The sequence below is a fragment of the Dendronephthya gigantea genome, unplaced genomic scaffold, assembly GCF_004324835.1.
Source record: "Dendronephthya gigantea isolate DGI-Jeju-01 unplaced genomic scaffold, DenGig_1.0 000014F, whole genome shotgun sequence".
Taxonomy (NCBI): Eukaryota; Metazoa; Cnidaria; class Anthozoa; order Malacalcyonacea; family Nephtheidae; genus Dendronephthya; species Dendronephthya gigantea.
This window is the reverse complement of record NW_021163024.1, coordinates 379,638-400,498: the sequence shown is the minus strand read 5'-3', so window position 1 is coordinate 400,498 and position 20,861 is coordinate 379,638. Positions and strand designations below refer to the sequence as shown.

The 20,861-nt window shown below is 38.0% G+C and overlaps 1 protein-coding gene across 1 annotated transcript; it reads right to left on the bottom strand.

The window, feature by feature from the left end:
• Positions 1 to 996: 996 nt before the first annotated feature.
• Positions 997 to 17,824, bottom strand: LOC114519835 (dual serine/threonine and tyrosine protein kinase-like). The gene is made up of 8 exons (XM_028540012.1): positions 17,597 to 17,824; positions 13,259 to 13,472; positions 4,898 to 5,196; positions 4,679 to 4,819; positions 3,919 to 4,241; positions 2,432 to 3,517; positions 2,035 to 2,308; positions 997 to 1,431 (listed from the first exon to the last, which is right to left on the bottom strand). The coding sequence occupies exons 2-8, from the start codon at positions 13,440 to 13,442 to the stop codon at positions 1,027 to 1,029; spliced, it is 2,712 nt and encodes a 903-aa protein (XP_028395813.1). The 5' UTR covers positions 13,443 to 13,472; positions 17,597 to 17,824; the 3' UTR covers positions 997 to 1,026.
• Between the last annotated feature and the right edge of the window lie 3,037 nt (positions 17,825 to 20,861).

Genomic DNA, 20,861 nt, shown 5'->3' with positions numbered 1-20,861 from the left:
TCTAATAAATCTCTAAATCTCTATTATTTTCAAATCTATAACCAATAGCGTTGTTATTAAGATATTTTGAATTTAGAATTAAGCTGTGTAATTTATTCTGCAAATCCCTAGATCCGCCATTGGTCATAAGTCGGGCAATTTGGGCAATTTACGATAAACTCACTAAAACATAAAAATCTGATATTACGCCACTCGACCTCGTCTATAGAATTCTGACCTGCACTTCAGAATCTCGAGCCTCGACAAAAACCCAGACTCAGCTAGCAGATGGCGAGTTGCACCATCTTCGTCTTTTTGCAAGTTAGACTTTCAGTGGCTAACCCCTCATCGTATCAAACTAATCTTAAATCATAAATAGCATTGTGACTTTATATTGCACAAAATACTGCGCCATTCCTTCTATAAAATGGAGTCATGTATCAGCTAATTAGCTCGACCACGCAGAGTCGACCCTTTTCTCATTATATATAGTTCAAGCAGCTCATTTCTAACGGAATTTATTTAGATTAATTATTATTTAAGATATCCCCTTTGCACCTGTAACAATATTGGTATATATTTTATAAAATATAAATTACCATTACATGCATGAAGACTTCACAAATACTAGCATTACATGCATGAAGACTTCACGAATACTAGCCAACACTGTTTAGGACGAAAACGGAATGGGCATGGGTCAAAGAGTCACAGAGTTTGCGCAAAATGCAGCAATTTTTCAATTCACAAAATAACAGTCTCCGTGCAATTTTTTTATTGTAGTTTAGAAAGGTACATCATAACAGTTAAAATTAAAGGTCTAAGTTACATTTGCTTAAAAGTAATTCAATAAATTATATATGTGTTTTGGAAAAATTACCAGTAAATCTGTATAATCAGATGGTGCAAGTAACTCAAGTTGCTTTTATATATCGTTGATTACATGTTAAAAGAGTTTTATATTGTTTGTCTCAGCTCGGTCGACTGTTGAACATATGTTTTTCCTGAAGTGCTGTTATGAAAGAAATCAAAGTTATTCACGATGATCTACGTCGTATGACGAACTAAAATGGCATCCAATTTAGCTACACACTGGTCAGCAGGTAAACGCTCCAGTTGCTCCGTTGGCCAACAATTCCTTATGAGTGATACGTACTCTGGAATTGTCACAGTACCTGCTTCCGTCTTAATTTTAGGTCGGTAGTTGTCGGAAATCTTCTCGCTAAATTTCTTCAAAGGAATATTGTGGAGCTCACTGTAAACTACCTCACCATACCACATCTCCCACAAGATCAGGCCGAAACTGTAAATATCAGCACTGGCATCACAAATCTCCGCTGCAAATATTTCTGGGGCCATGTACAAGGGTGTTCCAGCTATCGTCCCTGTCACTTCTGTTATATTCTTGGAAATACCAACATCAGCTATTTTCATACAATTGTTTTTCCCAAACTACAAAATAATTCCAACAGAGATAATTGATATTCACTCAGTGCGAAGGAGGAATGTATTCAATAATCGAATAATCAACCATTTCTCCTTTAAACTTAATTTAAAATTAGAAAAATTTACAGCTGAATATTACATAAAACACAAGGAACAAGGATGTTTTCGACGTTTCGGGTAAACTCTTTCGTCTGGAAATAAAGCCCTTCGCTGAAACTTGGAAGATTTGCTTTTGTTTTCATACAGTCTTTCATGCAGTGCACCTATATCAATATTCACTAGCAGTCTGGCCACTGGTTCGGTACAAAAATATTTCCTACAAGATAAATAGGCTAGAATAAACAGGCATTAACATTATGCCAATGATAAAGATAACACACCAACTAGGTTACTATTCCACTGAAAAAAAAACAATTTACAATAAACACATTTTTTAGAAAAAAGCTGCCTTCAAATATCAGACTGCCATAATTTTTATCAACCCGAGCAATATGAAAAATATGACGTGAGCACCCTGCAAACTTTCAGTTTGACCTCGCGCATTGAAGCCATCTATAGTATACGTCAGTGATTCAGATCAATTTGAAGTTAAATGGCAATAAAACTTACTAGAATATTTTCAGGCTTCAAGTCACGATGAACAATGCCTTGGTGATGCAAGTAATCAAGCCCCACTGCAATATCCTTTGCTCTTTGGAGTAAGGATTGAATTATTTCAGATACATTTTCTGGTGCTCTGGCTGGGAAACACTTTGGATGATTGGTGAAATATTCCCTCAAACTTTCTGCGCACAATTCCATCACGAAGACAAGTTTCAAACCATTCTGTCCAGGGCGCAACGCTCTTCCATAAAATTTGACAACATTTGGATGATCCAGTATTCTGGAAAAATTGTTTACTATCAGTTTAAGGAAATATATATTGTGCAGAAATATTCAAATTAATATGATAAATCCCGAAAAATATCTCAAAATAATTTTAATGTCGATCAAATTTTTAGTGTACCTTAATATTTGCTCTTCTTCCAACAACATTGAGGCATTCTGTGTTGTTAGCACTTTTTTACAAACTTTCACAGCCACGTTTAATGATCCTTTGTCTTCTGAAATCATTTTTCCTTGGAAAACATCCGCAAATGATCCATGACCAAGTGACGATTTTAGATCGCACTCCAGATCGTCAAAGTCGACGTCACTAAGCAACACATCATTGATGGCAAAAATGGATAATTCGCCTTTGGTGTCAGAACATTTAGCAAATATAGGAGCGTATTTCTCTGCGTCTCGTCGCATCGCTTCACCTTCCGCAATAAGTCCCAATATTGTTATTTCGTCAGCCCTGATTATTGCTGGAATTTCAAGCTCCATCTTTTCAATGTTAATATTTATCTCTTCGAATTGCATTGAGAGAAAAGGATGGAAACTGTTTTCAGCAATGCAGCGACGCCGGTATTCTTCAGCCTTTTTAGCCATGTAGTTCGGTTTATTGTTGTTATACAACAGATAATTACCGTATGCCATCGCGAGTAGTAGTGGCTGGGAAATGATTAATAAACTCAAAACTCGGAATAAAATTGTTTTCATGATTGTAAACGGTGTGTAAACTTTCAGATTAATAATTGTTGTGGGTTCTTTACTTATGTAATCTTCCACGCCTTGTATATGCACGTGAAGAAGATTTCTTTGTCTCGTTAACTGGTCTAACAATAACTTTCGAGTATTTTCAATGACACGATGCTTAATTTCCCACTTTTCAATTTCTTTCATGAATCTGTGGTCGATAACCTCAGCAATTTTTCTCTCTGTTTCTTCCCAGGTGTTTTCTATTTCCGGACATTGGTCTTCATCCCACGATAGAACGTTGTTCTTGATAACGTCCGATGAAAAGTGTTGTGAAAGTTGATCGGCTGCTTTCTTTGTTTCGTTTGTCAACTCTTTTCTCAAGCTTTTAACACTTTCAACAAGTTTTTGTTCAATCATTGCTAACTTTTTCATTGCCGTGGCAACAGTTACATGTACATCCTCTTTTTGAGCTCGGTTGATAAGCAATTTTGTTTGAAATATCAGGCGTGAAAGAACATCATTTAACCATCTATAAAAAGACAGGGTACATAAACATAAAGAAATAGCAACATAACGAAATATCATTATATGGAATAATAAACCTCTCCATGGCATGAGCTAAACGCGCGAGCTTTTAATTAACAGTTGGTTATGCACAATGAATGAACATTTTTCACTTTCTCGAATTTTTTTAGCTAAACATTTTTTGGAGATGTTTAAGAGGGTCCCTACAATTCCTGCTTGATACAGAAGAAAAACGGGCGATGTATACTATGATGATACAATTATGTCAATATCTTCACTTTTTTACCGAACAGTAAAAATTTTATCTACATGATTTATTCAAGTCCGTTCATGATATAAACTTACATCGGGCAAGCTCGGTATTCTGAGAAAACGTATTTCAAATTATTATTACACTGTACGCACCTCCACTCAGCCTTTAGCCTCGCTGCGATGGTTTTGAGCATCATTGTTTTGATTGCATCCATAATTGAAACAAACTGTTCAGATTTAATTCCGAAATCTCTTGCCACAGCAGCGTTTGTCGTTGACATTTGGACAACCTGAGTCTTCGCATTTAAATTTGGCCACGTCTTCTTGAGACGATCGATCGTATATTTTTTGACAGCGGATTTTTCATCACTACCTTTTCTTTCTATTAGGTCCCATTTATTGCAGACGAACACAGCACGTTCACAAAGAAAGCAGTCAAGGGATTGGTCTTTAACTCTCTCCAAAATTTTTAGTATCTAGGACAAATTTTCTATATTAGTATAAATGCATGCATGCAGTAACCTCCAGTTATCTTAAACTAAGTTCACCATTTTCTGAGCTTACCCGACCTATATAACTTATTACAATTCTATTAAATATTAAATAAAACAGAACAGTTCATGTGCAACGCACAAAACATGAGTCTGGTTTCAGAAGTAAATGCATGGGACGAGATTAGTCGGTATTTTCTGAGAACAAACGTCGAAGCTACCAAGAAAAGAGCGGTTCAGATACAGAATAAATTATACGGATTACAGTCCAGATATGAGTTTTTACTGACCAAATTTAGGTGAAAAAAAATCATTACTAGTGAAAAATGTTATAGCAATAGAAAATAAAATAAAATAATATTAGGAAAATAAAATTCTAAAAATTCTAGCACGTTATGGTAATTAATGGATGCATAACTCACTCGATCATTTTGAACTCCCCCTGCATGACTGCTGTCAATGACATATACAAAACAAAACGCAGTCAGAAAATAATCATTCACAACATCATCTAAAACATTTGATTCACCAATTCCTGGACTGTCAACAATGACTATCTCATTCTATAAACAAGAATGAATAAATATTGAATGGTTACATATTAAATAATAGAGTATAAATTAAATTCATTTCTGATTTACCTTAAGCAAATCGTGAGGCCAAAATAATTTGCATTTTTTGAAGCGTGATCCTTTTTCACGATCATCAGTTAGATTCAAATATTCTCTAAGTTGATCAGGATAACTCTGTCCTTCAACTGGATCTTGTAGGATAAGTTCTTCTGGTTGTCTTTGCTCATCTTTGTAATATGCCACAATCTTCCGTACCTCTCCATATCTCAATTCACAAATAGTTGCTGTGGCAGGTAGTGTGCTGGATGGGAGAATATCTTCTCCAAGAATTAGGTTGATGAAACTACTTTTTCCGGAGCTCGTTTCACCTGAGGGTAAAAACAAACATAACTGACTTTTTGTTTTCGCTAGAATAGTATTATAAGTTTTAAGAATTCTCGTGTGTTTTATATTCTGCTTATTAAACTCCGCTTTTTCGCAAAATCAATTAATTATCTTCCTCGTTTAGATTTTTAATCATAATATTGTCAATTCAGTTTGTGCATATGAGTCACTAGTTTTGTTCAACATCTTTATTAATGGTCAATATTATGAGATTTCTTTATGTTGTAGCTCTGGCTAATCATGCCGCGCATAATCCCCGTGCAGCGCACGTGACATTAGGCAGATTTAGCATGAGGACGTGAACGTCAAAGACAACGTGAAAATGGCGAGTAAATGGCGTGGCATGTCCATATTTGGGCCCATCACGCCATTTATTCGTCATTTTCACGTCGTCTTTGACAAATATGTCCTCGTGCTAAATTGTAGAAAATGACGTAATCAGAACAGTATACGTGATTGTCCCGCGAGATGCGTGGTTTCGGCAGGCGGAAAGAAAATGCTGTTTTTTTTGTGAAGACTATTATTGTGCGATTTATGTGAGAAATTATACGAGATTTATACAAATTATACCCGTGATTATCAGTGAATTTTACTATCTACAACACGTGCACCTCCTGCGACGGGATTTGAAGCGAAAGAGCCCAGAAAATGGATAAAATTAGCGAGAATTTAGAGACAAGGCGACAGCTATTAAAACTTACGCGAAGCAAAACGAAACTAATTCTAGAGAAGGGATATCTTGACAAAATCATTCGGCATAAAGAAGCATTGGGGAAAATTGTAAAGGAAATAGAAGATCTCAAAATACGAGGCGAAAAGGAAAAATTACAAGAGGGAGTAGGGATCGAAGACGTGCAAAAATGGGGAGCGGATATCGAAAGCGAAGTAGACGAAGCAAATCGCGAGATATCGCATTTAAATCAATATTTAACCGAAGCCGAGGCGAGGACTGAGTATGAGAAACGTGAAAAGGAGAAAATATTGCTAAAACAACAACGGGACGAAGAACTGTATTTTAAAAAATGTAAATTGGAACAAATGGCTAGTTTGGGTTCGACCAGTGGCAAGTCAGCAAAGGTAGAACCAGCAAAGGGGAGCAGTGTTAAAATGCCTAAGTTAGTAATAACAAAGTATGATGGTACATATTAAAGATGGCTATCTTTCTGGAGTAAATTTGAAGCCGAAATAGACGATACAGACCTTCCAGCAGTAACCAAGTTTTCTTACTTGAAGGAACTATTAGAGCCCCATGTGTGTGATGAGATTGATGGGCTACCCTTTAACACAGAGGGGTACACTCGTGCAAAAAACATTTTGAAAACTAACCATGGGAACACAAGTGAGATTGTTAGAGCATATGTAAGGAACATTCAAGAGTTGCCTTCAATAACTGGCAGAAAGGTAAACAAGATACACGAATTCATTAAGATCCTAAGCTACAATGTACAATCCTTAGAAACATTGGGTAGACTGTCACAGAGTTTGTCAATGGTACGGGGTGTTGTAGAGAAATTACCAGGTATTAAGGCAGAGTTGGTCGCAAATCAGGTTGGATGGCAAGATTGGGGATTTGCAGATTTATTAAAGGCTTTGGAAAACTGGAAAGCAATACACTCAGTGGAAAGTTCAGCCGAACATAACCCTAGAACCCCATACAACCGCAACCACTCCTTCTCCAAAGATTCCTCAACGCTAAAGGGTTGTGTTTACTGTGATGATGAACAGCACAAGTCATATGAATGTAAGAAGGTTGCTACACCAACTGAGCGTAAACAGAAGCTGCAAGCAAAGAAGTTATGTTTTAACTGTACAGGTGGCAGACACTATGAAGCACAGTACACCATGAAGCACAGTGTCGAAGTCGAGTTACCTATTTTCAGGAGAAGACTCCACCTAACCAAATTCCAGGACAAGCAGCTATGACAGCAACACACAAAGAGCAAAAGGTTTGTCACCCCATTGCCATCGTCAAAGCAAATGGCATTACCTGTAGAGCACTGCTGGACACAGGAGCTACAACATCATATGCATCTGCGTATCTCCTCGGCCTGACGAGGATCAATCCATCCAGCACTTTGACGCAGTGTATTCAGACCATCACAGGGACAATAACAAAGCATGTTGAGGTCTACGATCTGGAAGTTAGCAATACAAAGGGAAACTTTGCTATCCCAGTGAAACTAACAAAGGTTGACCGTAGAGATATCTTGTCAGTTGTGAATCCAAATTACCCAGAATTGATTGGTCAATTTCAACACTTACAGGGCGTTTGCATAGAGGAAACAGATACCAAATCATTACTTCCGGTACACCTGATATTGGGGACAGCAGAATATGCAAAGATCAAAACCAGTAAGCCGCAGAGAGCTGGCAAAGTGGGAGACCCCGTGGCAGAATTCACTCAATTTGGCTGGACAATTATGTCGCCGGGAGTTCAAGCCAATTTAGATAACATGTTTCTTGCTCAAACTGCCCAATCCGATTATGAGGAACTTTGCCGCATGGATGTTCTCGGTATTAAAAACACACCATCTGGGGACCAGAAGGTCGTACATGAAGAGTTCTTGGAGCAGCTTCGGCGTGATCCTGCGCATGGATGGTATGAGACTGGGCTCCCTTTCAAGGGAGGCCATTCGCCCTTACCCTCAAATGAGGATATCAGTTTGAAACGTTTGGGGACCTTGGTGCAGCGATTGAAGAAAACAGACAAATTCGATGAATACGATTCAATTATTCAAGAGCAACTCAAAGAAGGAATCGTTGAACCAGCAAATCAGCCACCAACTGGAACTGTGTTCTATTTACCCCATCATCCTGTCATTCGCGAGTCATCAGAGTCCACAAAAATGAGAATAGTTTATGATGCATTTTCTAAAACAGGCTCCCAACCATCCCTGAATGACTGTCTTAACACAGGTCCACCCCTACAGAATCAACTTTTTAAGGTGCTAGTTCCAGGACGCTTCCACCCTGTCGCACTCAATGGTGACATTCGTAAAGCATTCCTTCAAGTGCGTATTCGGCCAAAGCATCGAGATGCAATGAGATTCCACTGGTTGGAAGATAAGAATTCCCAACGTATTTGCACTCTGAGATTCACTCGAGCACTGTTTGGCATGGGACCGTCACCATTCTTGTTAGCGGGAGTACTACAAAGTCATCCAGATGCGAGCAAAGAGAAGCACCCCGAGCATGCAGAAGAAATTAAGAAAGAGTTGTATGTGGATGATTTGGTAACTGGTGGAACTTCTGTCGAGCAGGTACGCGAAAAGAAGGCGTCGTCTATTGAAATATTTAGAGAAGCTTCATTTGATTTGCACAAGTGGCAATCCAATGTTAAGGAATTAGAATGCAGCGAAGATTCGGACAGTAATGAGGACACTAGTTTTGCCAAACAACAGTTAGGTGAAAGGTCCAAAACGGGCTGTCTTCTCGGTTTGAAATGGGGACAGCATTGAAGTGTCTATCCCATTCGATAAAGTAGCTCAAACGAAAAGAAGCATTCTAGGTAAGGTAGCCAGAATTTATGACCCACTTGGTTTCATCCCTCCTACAATCCTGCAAGGCAAGCTGTTCTACAGAGAGGCTTGCGAGAACAGGTGCAAATGGGATTCAGAACTGCCTGAAGAACTGTCCAAACGTTGGCAAAAATGGGAAAATCATCTTCCTCAGCAAGTTAAGTGCCCCAGATCCATTCCATTAGCTAAAGAGCCCATACAGAGCGTAGAACTACACGGCTTTGGTGATGAAAGCGGTCAAGGTGTTGGCGCGGTAGTGTATGCTGTGGTTACTCAAGAAACCCAAGTAAGCCAAGGTTTAGTTTGTGCGAAAGCAAGACTCGCGAAGCAGGGGCTCACCATCCCCAGGAAAGAATTGGTCTCGGCGCATATGGCGTCCAAAGTGCCTTGGACGGATTTCCTGTAACATCACTTCTTGGCTGGTCAGACAGCAGCGTCGCGTTACACTGGATTCGCGGTAAAGGAGAGTACAAAACGTTTGTAGCGAACCGTGTTGGGAAAATTCGTGACCACGAAAGTGTAACATGGAGACACGTACCTAGCAAAGAAAATCCGGCTGACGTTGCCAGTCGTGGGGGTTTCATAGACGAAGGAAACCAGCTGTGGTGGAAGGGCCCTAGCTGGTTGAGTAACCGCAGTGCATGGCCGCCAGATCTAAAGACCACCTCCAGCGCGGAGTCTGATGAAGAAGTTAGGTTGACGAAGCAACTGTTCGGTTTGGCTAAGAAAGAAGATGACGCTCTAGGAGACTTGGTTTCCATGTTTACCTATTGGTTACGGCATGGATATTGAGGTTTCTATGGAATGCTCGACGGAAGCCGAACAGCAGAGTTACGGGTCCTCTTACAACGCATGATCTAGAGAAATCGGAGAGACTTCTGATTCACAGGGCTCAAAGACAAGTTGATGAAACCTTCAAGAGAGATCATTTGCAACTTAATCTACAATTGAATGAGGACGGTGTTTTCGAGGGTAGAGGAAGAGTTCAAGGGTTTTACCCAATCTACATTCCCGATTCATCATCACTAACAAGAAAGTTCGTGGAACATGCCCACAAATCTACACTTCATGGGGGAGTCGGATTGACAATGGTGAAATTGCGAGAAAACTATTGGATCCCTCGTTTACGACGACGACTGGTAAAGCAGGTCATCAAAGATTGCCATGGGTGTAAGAGATTCCATGCTATCGCTTACGCAACGCCCCCCTAGCGAACTTACCAACCACCAGAACAGAAGGAAGCACCGCATACCAAGTTATCGGGATCGATTATGCGGGCCCACTACGTTATCGAAAGTCAAAAGGAAAAGAAAGCAAGGCGTACGTCTTGTTATACGCTTGTAGCCTTACTCGTGGAGTATACCTCGAACTTCTTCCCAACATGGAGACGTCAGAATGTCTAAACAGTCTCCAAAGATTCATCGCCAGACGCGGTCGTCCTGAGCGCATTTACTCCGATAACGGGGCGACGTTTGTAGCGGCGGCAAAGTGGGTGAAAATGGTGAAGAAAGACGAAAAGTTGCAGGATTACCTGGCTAGAAACGGAATATCATGGCAATTTAATCTAAGCCGCGCCCCATGGTGGGGCGGGCAATTCGAGAGATTGGTTGGTATAGTAAAGACAGCGCTATACAAAGTGATCGGTCACGGTCAATTAAGTTGGAAAGAGCTCGAAGCCGTCTTACTGAGTGTTGAAACTACACTAAACGACCGACCCCTGGGATATGTCGAAGAAGATGATGTTCAATCGAACGTGATAACTCCCAATTCGTTGTTGTTTTTGCGATCAAAGCAACTCTTGGAACCTTCCCACCATCTTATCGAAAACAAGGACTTGCGAAAGAGATATAAATATCTGCAGAAATGTAAAGACGCCGTTTGGAAACGGTGGTCAACGGAATATCTTCGAAGCCTTCGGGAAAGATACATCGCGAAGAAGAAAGGAGGACGAGGAATACCCACAGTTGGAGAAGTGGTTATTATTCAATCCGAACAAAGAAATCGGGGCGCATGGGTACTTGGAATCATAATCAAGTTGATCGTACGGAGAGACGGTGTTGTTCGAGGCGCGAAAGTGCGCACTGGAAAGTCGATCGTGGAACGCGCGGTACAGTTTTTATATCCTATCGAACTGTCTTGTGATTCAGGGGTAGACCAACCCGAAGCAGTGGTACTGAACCCTGAAGCTCCTGAGTTTCGAATGAAGCCCAAGAGAGATGCAGCCACGGCAGCTGAGTTGCGGATCAAGGAGCTTGTACAAGAACACAACGTTGACATTTAAACATTAACCACTATTGATACTATTTAATGTTAAAATTGTTTAGTTGTGTTTGGATGTGTTTGAGTGTGTCGAAAATGACGTAATCAGAACAGTATACGTGATTGTCCCGCGAGATGCGTGGTTTCGGCACGCGGAAAGAAAATGCTGTTTTTTTTTGTGAAGACTATTATTGTGCGATTTATGTGAGAAATTATACGAGATTTATACAAATTATACCCGTGATTATCAGTGAATTTTACTATTTACAACAAAATCACCCTATTGTCAGAGAGAAACTAAACAATAAGGTAGACAACGAAATATCTTTTCATAAAAAACACAGTCTAAAGGTCGCATGTCCAGGTGCACCGCACGCGATTAAAGTTTTTATTCCCCATGCAAATAACGCATTATTTCCCCCTTTGGAGGGGGTCCCGTGGCGACATCAAAATTTCGTCACTTTCGCGTGATTCGCTCTCGACTAATAAACGCTAGAAACACCCAGAAAGTTTGACAAGTGGTATATAATAATTGCTTTTCGCTAAGCAATAAAAAAAGTTTTCGTAACTATTGTGACCGTTTTTTTACCAAGAATAACGTGCCTAGTAATATGGAAGGAACAGTGAACTCTCTATATATGGAAGGCTCGCTCTAGTACATTGCGTAATCAAAAAGTGAAGCCAAACATAGCGGATCATGAAGGCTGCTTGGGTACCGAACCAGACCTCCACGCACGAGCTGTTAAAATTCAAAATGGCGGCAACGTGTAGGAGTTGAACTCGGTCAGTTTTGTAAACACAACACAAATATACGGCATAAGTTACCTCTCTAGAAAGAATGATATTGCCATGTAAGGTTGTAACAAATTGTATGTATTCATTTTTAAAAACTTCGTAATTTTAAAACTTTTTAACGTCCGAAATGTTAGCTTTTTTATTTTTCGTCATAGTTTTATAATTCGTGTTTTTAATTTCCACGCGCGATTCGCGCATTTTATGCTTCGTGGGGGACTGGTTCGGTACCCAAGCAGCCTTCATGATCCGCCATGTTTGGCTTCACACTTTGAACTGGAGCGAGCCTTCCATATATATAGAGTTCACTGGGAAGGAATTGATCTTAGTGTTATCCAAAGTAAAAAAATTGATCAGTGGACCCCTTGAAATAGATTAACTTTCAACTTTTGTAAGAGTGAAAGAAGATTGTAAATTTCACGAATTGAAATTTTATTCTTTGTTCTAAATTTGACGAACCGGGGGATGTAGCTGGCCATGATACTTTATTATAGACTTATGTATGTATTATCCCCGAGCCGGTGCGGAGCACCGTGCGAGGGTACTAATTCCGCTCGGATATTTATACCCACGATATGCAAATGCGAAATCAAAGTCGTCCGCCATTATGCAATGGACCTCACGCCATGGACGGTCTTCTACGTTTTACGCATGCGCCAGTGTGAACTACTAAGCTCTTGATTGGTCGAGACAAAAATTTGTATTTTCAAACGTCAATGAATAACTGTCATTTAGCAAATTTTGATTGAGGGAAACTTGAATGATGTCAGGACTTTTCACGATTTAACAAATAACAAGATCAAATTTTCGACCGAATTCACCGTGTATAATGAACTCGGAATATTTTACACTTGATAATATTTTATCCGGCAGACCGGCACAGCATTAAAAAGTAATTCTTTTGTGGCAAACACAACTTTAATATTCTCAAATGTTTTTCACTATAAATCTGAATGTGTTATGTGATAAACGACATTATAATCTTATCTAAACTCCGTTTTCATAATGACAAAAAGAAAACAAAATCAAAACATTTCCGTACAAAAACCGGTCGAAGCGTTGTATGAGACGTCTGATCTTATATTTCATGGCATTTAATAATTAAAATAATTTACCATAACACTGACTATAGATGAGTAACTTAACTTCCAGAAAAAGGTAAGCATCTTGTCGTATTTTTGCCATTTTTTTCAAAAAAATATGAGAGCAAACATTGATTCTTTAAAAATATACGGCCGTTGCGAGTTGCTATGACTACAGTGTTTCCACGTGCAGAAAAATATTTCCACACTTTTATCAATTTCTATTTCTCACATACCATCAGATACCATGTACCCTTCAAAACCCCCAAACCACATAAAATTTCTAACAATCATTAACTAATTTTGCGTAACCGAGGCGAGGGGTTGCTGCATGCATGTATTTCTAGTTTAGAATTATCTTTATAATTTGGCATGATTTGCAGTAGATTTCCTACCTGCAATTAGAACAACATATTCTTTAACTTGGAGCTTATTCATCTTTAGCTGAATTTCATCAACAATGTTCTCGACAGAGAACTTGGTATTCAAATTCTTTAGCATTTTTTCGTCGCAACTTTTTAAAGCATTTTCCACCTTCTCATAGAGACTTAGCAATTCTGTCCGTTTTGATACATCCATGTTTTTCGCATCTGAAAATACGGAAAATGCCTAAAAATAGAGAAGAAAACACCTGTAGGTAGGTAACATTTCTCTCAATCTGGTTTCCTAAATTATTCTTGCCCAGCCTGGAGTAACGGTTATTTTTCAGAATTTTAGAAGCCCTAGAATTCTAAATTATATTCTGAATTATATTATGCACTTGCCCCCCCTAGCCACCTTGGCTACACCCATGTTAGATGTCTAAGATGTCTGAATGTCTAGAATGTCTATGTCTAGCAACACGCAACCTCTCAGGAATAAAATTATGTAATTACTGCTTTTCCGAGTGAAATAGAGTACCAGCAGACGTGCCCTATGTACAAGCACCTGGCTCTTCGTTATCACGATTAACGATCTTAATTTCTTGGGTGTTGAGGACCATGGAATTTAACATTATCGGAGTCAGTTGATTATATCTTTACAAAGATTTATACACATTGGAATAATGAAATAAAAATCGTTTTTCATTGGATAAATTAACTTGCAATTTGATTGGACGTATATTACGATGTTTTTCATTTGTGAAAAAATGTCACACATGGTTTAGATTGGACGTACGATATTCTTCACACGTGAAAAGTTGTCGTAATTCAGTTTGGCGGCAATTTGTTTAAAATGGCGTCGGAATATAGGAGATAGATTCAAAACATAATTCTCAAATTCAAGACATTTTCACATTCAACGCTTTAAAAAATCTTTTAGAAAGAATATCTAACATTTATTGAACAAAATTACAAAGAAAACGGCAATAAATATATTTTGATGCATAAAATTTTGATTTTTGTAGCTCGTTGTGATTTTGTATAATAAAAGCGTGTCGTTGTCAAATTGATCTCTATACACATTCAATAAATAATTTACTTCATGGTTGGCTCGTTTGTACGATTTTTATTATGCACTCGTTATGAAGGATCGAAATCTCATTTGTTCGCATCGCTCACTCCGGCGTTCGTTTTCCGATCCTTCACAACATAAAGTATAATCTTTATTTATTTTACTCCAAAACTAAATATGTATGTTTACGAATTTGTTTCCACAGCAACAGCAGAAAATTTCGAATTGAAAAAATTAAATTGTTAAGAGCTTGGTATATGTTTTCTTCGACTGATAATGAGCAACTAGCCCATAGTGAATGATGAGAGAAAACACCGGATATGGAGGGCTCCGTCCCCCAGCTCGTATACGCCTATGACAAGTACTGGTTGGACATTTGCAGCCGCGCATGCCATGGCAAGGGTAGACAGTCCTTTCGCTAGATTAAATTTCATTAGTAGATTAAATGCTTCATACATACTGTAGTAATACTAACATGTCGAGGAAAACTTTACATTATCTATCATGTCGAGGAAAACTTTCGCGTTGCTCAAATGATGCGACATAACGCTAAGTTTAACGTTATGTGGAGAACAACGTCGCTGCATTGAGGGAAAGTCGTCGGGCGGTCGCGACTTTGATTTTGTATAGCTATTTGTAATAGCAGAAAATCAAACATACTGTAGCCATGAACCTTTTCTTTTACTCTACTTGTAGTCTTTTACTACACTTTTACTGTAGTCACGAACCTTTTGTTCACTTCAAATTTTAGAATAGACTACAGAATACTCTATACCTACGGTGGGCAAATCATACTTTACTTTATTATGGGTTATTTGCTTTAAAATCGCTCCACAAAAGCGAAAGAGAAGGACAAAAGAGTTCATTTTAAGTCATTCCACATTTATTAGTTTACAGTTACACAAGCTTTAGAACATTCACTAATCTATGTACACTATATAGCAATTACCGGGAATTTTAATACTGCTAATATAAACAGACATTCGCTGCAAATATTATTTTGATCACTAGACGGTGTTATTGCGTTTAATCGTATCTAAAATTACCTCTCCGAGTGTCCAACTCGACATTTTTCGAGACTGAGTGATTTTTTCATACACTTTCGCCCGAGCATCATCGATTGTGTTTACGTCTTCAGTAGATATTCTCAAACAGTATTCCATGATCTCGCCCAGTTTTAAAAAGCTGTATGACTCGATTTTTGAAACTAAATTTGCATCGGCCATGTTCGGATTTACACATGAACAATAAGATTTGAATGAAGTGTAGTTTAATTCGCGTTTACTGACTTTTACTGCAATGATAACTTCAAGAGCAAAAATAAATTGTTGCACAATATCCGCTCTTCATGAATGTTTACTATACATTGCATTTTCTGAGATTAAATATCACGTCTCCCGGAAGTATAGTTCACTGGTCACATGACTGAATTATGCTGGCATGCTGCAAAGATATCAACTATCCATGCAAGCTGCATATTATAGAAGATGCGTGAAATACTTTAATGTGTTCATTGCATTGATTTTAGACTTTAGTGTTTAAGTCGTTTAGTTTGAATATAATACACACGCGAGTAAATAAGAACATTACCAGATATTAGTAGCACAATTACTGCCCGATATTCAGCGATTATGAAGCGAACAACGAAGTTTTAGTTCGTTTTAATCAGCTACAAAGGCCGCCGAACTTGACAAGCGAAGTAATGTAATGAGAATTTGTAAATGAATCGAATTATAATATTTTTACAACATCTTTTATCGAGTTATATTATAAAAGAAATAGAAAACATATTTTCCTGTGTTTCTATACTGAGATAGAAACATTTGTGGGAGTTTGGGAGAACTCGAAATAAGGTCCCGTGTTTATAAAACAAACTCGATCCCGTGTTTCTGTAACTGTATAGAAAAACGCAAAATATTTTCTATTTCTTAAATAGAAAACATTTTCTGTGTTCGCCAATATGTTAATTAATCTTTCGATGAGTGGTTACAATATGCTGTGGTAATAATTTTAGCATTGCTAATTAGAGTTATTAGGTTTAATTACTTAATTTAAGGTTTTATTAGGTCCAATCAGTAGCGTAATTACAATGATAATTGGGAGGTGAATATTCATGATATATCTCACAATAGAAATCCATCAGGCAGAACTGAATTTATGAATAATCCCTCCCCCCCAAATTATCGCTTTAGTTAGTTGCCACTGGGTCCAATATATATCCATATTTTCTTTAGTTTTGGTTTTCATTTTGTCAAAGTACATAATATAGTAGTCAACAACTTTAAAAAGATCACAATTTTTTTATTAGTACATAAAACACATCTTGTATATACATGCAGATGCAACAATCACAATTTTTATGATCACAATTCACAATAATTATTATTGTTATAACAATAAAGATCAAATCGTAATATTTTTGTAAGTTTGCATGGTGATATAAATTAGCTGGTAGGTACACAACGTAATTAAGTATATAATTAATACTCCAAAGCAAAAAGATTTGCAGTATTAAACACTGACGTGGCGTACCTACAAACTAATTTACTAAAAGATCATATAGAAAGGTGACAAACACATAGCAACCTAGACCAAGCCAGCCTGCCTGAATGTATCTTGCTATTTTCTAAGCCAGCCTGAATGTATCTTGCTATTTTAATTTTTACAATTTTTTTATACTGGCAAACTGGACTATTAAATACATTAGCACTAGCAACCAAAAAATGTTAAAGAATCGAGAGTGAAGTGATTGCAGTCTTATTAAAGAAATAAACATCTCATACCTGATATTTATGTAAGAAATGGCATTTAAGGAAATATTTTTTTTGGTTAGGCTAGCTTAGTTGGTATTAGTGGTCTAAGATGTGGCTGTAAATATATTATATAAACCTATTTATGGCATTGCAATATTTAACTGTGGACACTTTGAAGCCAGAAGCTTTGCTATAGTTATATTCTGGTGTTGATAGAAAACAACAAGGACAACAAGGTGAATAAGGTTAGATTTAATAGAGATACTAAACAAAAACTTTTTGAGCAACAGCTTATTGACATTGCCTTAATGGAAGCCAGTGTCTGTGGTGAACAGGTTGACCACACTGACTGCATGAAAGGCCCAAATAGCATCTATAGCATCTCTAGTAATACTGACCCAGTACAGTGTTAATATTTCAAATTTTACTCAATAACGGTAGTTCGCAAATTAATAACAAAATTACCAACATTTTAACAATTAGTAACATATGTTCATATGACCTGTTATAAACACCGATAGAGTCTAAAGAACATTATTTGCTAACCTTTTAACGTTCATCGCTTAATATAGCCTTTGATGTAAATGATCAAAATCAAATCACTGAAACCAGTGCCAGTGGAAAGAAACAAAATCAACAAAGGCATAATGAACTTGGAGAATTCCACTGTTCCAACCAATTGTGAATAAGTAATTTGAAGCGTGAAGCTTGCGCATTTTAAAAGCTTGTTCGATTCCCGTTCGATTTTGTAAACGTGCTTGACTGCTTGACCAATGACTGACGGCCAATTTTTTCGATGTACTGGATTTATATAAAGGTCTGTTCACACGATTTATATGCAGTACTGCTTAGTGCTTTATCAATAACAGATTATATTCCATACGTCAGAAGTGAATTGGATCGAACAAAATTGGATTGGAGCATAAGATACTAGTAGTGCGCATTCCCATCGTCTCGCACCGCTTATAATAACAAGTATTTATTCAATTTCCATCAAAAGCTTGATTTTCATAGGGGGTAATTTTTTCATGTTAATAATCCACGCTTTATAAACAAATGAATCTTAGGGATGAATAGTGTGCTGCCTCGCTACGCTCGGCAGCAATTAAAAATTGGAACTTGGGGAACAACAAGCGAACAATTATAAACCACCATACATTATACCACATGCATGTTTCGGTAAATAATCCTATCATTCCTATGCACAGTTTAAGTAAAATCCACATAAGTATGACTGATACGAAATTTCGTATGCTTAAAGGGGAATTTACTAAGAAAAAGCTGACGCACGAATAAAAAGTAATTGTAGACTAGAGAATGAAAAAGTTACTTGAATTGATAGTTACCCTTGCACGGTAGCTATATTCTACAGTTGTGTCACATGCACAGATTTATCAACAAAGATGGTTAATGTTTCTGTCCGCTATGAACTATGAATTACTGTTGTTGTATTTACCAATTCATTGTGCATTATAACTCGATTACATTTGTTTTTTTGTTGTTTACTTCCACTATTTATCAAAAACCCTAGATAAAACGGCTCTAAAAAGCCATAGCTGCAATAACTTTTATATTGGAGTGCGTGCCCGTGTATATATATCACTTACATCCGATAAAATTTCCCTAGTATACATACATCAAAAAAGCTTTTCTGCATCTGATTAGAGGTATCTAATCCTATTCTTGACACAGCAGAGATTTCTCCAGAGTTCATTCGACCCAGTCTTCCGCGCCGAACTATGTACAGTCGAAATTTGGATTCGTGTCCGTTTGTCCGATGGATTTCTGCATTTTCCGGGCCAAAGGTCGGTCATTAAGGTTAAGTCACTTTTAAAATTGGGGGGTATATTAGAAAATATTAGAGCCGTCGATACTGGACAAATGGGATATGCAGGGATATATTTTTTTTCTGCTTTTATACAGATACATACCGTAATTACTCGAATAAACGCCTCCCTCGAATAAACGCCGCCCTCGAATTAACGCCGCAGGGGCAAGCAAAAATATCATTAAACGCCACCCTCAAATAAACGCCGCAACCTTTTTGTTATTGCGGCGTTTATTCGAACATTTATTCATAACCACTGTAAGAAATTCAAGTATCTAACTTTATAAAAAAAGACAACATTGAATCTAAACCAGTCGTTGAAATTTATTGTTCTCAATTTGAATGTTATTCAGTTCAAAGTGGCTATACTTCGTAGCTTTGCTGCTTAGCTCTCCCTCCAAAACTTCTGCGATGCGTAATTCCGTGGTAGGAGCCGAGAATCCTGCCAGTACCACTAGATGGTTAAATTGGCGTTTAAATTACACAATCAATTCAGAGTTGTTACGAGTCTGCAATAAACGCACGCCTCCCTTGAATAAACGCCGCCCTCGAAAAAACGCCGCATCTTAATTGCTAAAAATTTAATAAACGTCGCGATTGAACGAACGTTCATTGTTCAATCTTAGAGGAGTCCTTTCATGTGTTAATCTATGAGGCGCCAAATATGACAATATATGCGTAATAAATATATGTACGAAAAGTGATCATATTTACGGCTACGATAAAATATTTACGGCTACGATAAAATATTTACGGCTACGATAAAATATTTACGGCTACGATTTAATATTTACGGCTACGATATAATATTTACTTACGGCTACTGCGCCTGCTGTAGTTTATGAAAGCACTCAAAGCAGCTGATTAGGATAGTTACTTTATGTGACTCCTATTATAGTATATCACACATTTTAATCCCCCTAGCCCTCCTTAACCTTCGTTAGCCTGCCTTAGCCCTCCGTAGCTCGCCTTAGACCACCTTAGCTCTCCTCAGACCGCCTTAGCCCTCCTTAGATCAGTGCATAGCACACCTTAGCCCTCCTTAGACCATCATAGACCTGCTTAAACCGCCTTAGCACACCTTAGACCACCTTACGCCTTCTTAGACCTGCTTAGCCTACCTTAGCACACCTTAGACTACCTTAGACCACCACCTCAGCCCCCTTTAGCCCTCATTAGACCTCTTTAGACCACCTTAGACCTCTTCAGCCCCTTAGTCAATCTTAAGTGACTTATCTTAATATGTCATCAAAAGATTTTTAAATTTTTCGAAATAAGAGAAAAAAAATTTTAATGACCTAGACCACCTTAAGATCTAAGTAACCTAAGGATGCTCATGGAGAGTGAAGGAGAGCTAAGGATGTCTAAAGAGATGTAAAGATCGCTAAGATTGACTAAGGGGCTGAGGAGGTCTAAGGTGGTCTAAGGAGGTCTAATGAGGGCTAAAGGGGGCTAAGGTGGTGGTCTAAGGTAGTCTAAGGTGTGCTAAGGGGGGTAGGCAATATATCGGTTAAAATGTGAAAGATATAAGCAACCTACCAAGTCATCATTACAAGCTGAAGCAGCAATTATAGGTTTGGATGGTAACAACCAGACAGTTCTCTGAGTAAAAATTTTACTGATCAATTCGCCAGTTAAACTTTGTTGGAGTGTAAGTTGTGGTTCCACAAGTTCATTTCCAATCCCCATCATGATCTTTATCCTCACAAATTTGAAAGTAAATAAGACCATTGTAACAAAAAAATATGAGGGGTCCGCGCTATATTTTATAGTTGCCTGAGTTTGTAAAAAGAGGATTTGCCTAGCCTAAACTTTTTTTACTTACTTCGGCTGACTTTGTGAATCGTCTCCAGCTACCATCTCTTCCAAAGGTTTTTTAAAAGCCAATTCCAGATGATCCAAGACTTCATTTGCAGACCATAATTTGTCGAACTCGAACGAACTGAGAACGTGTCCCAAACGTTGTAGTTCCGCCTTTGCTCC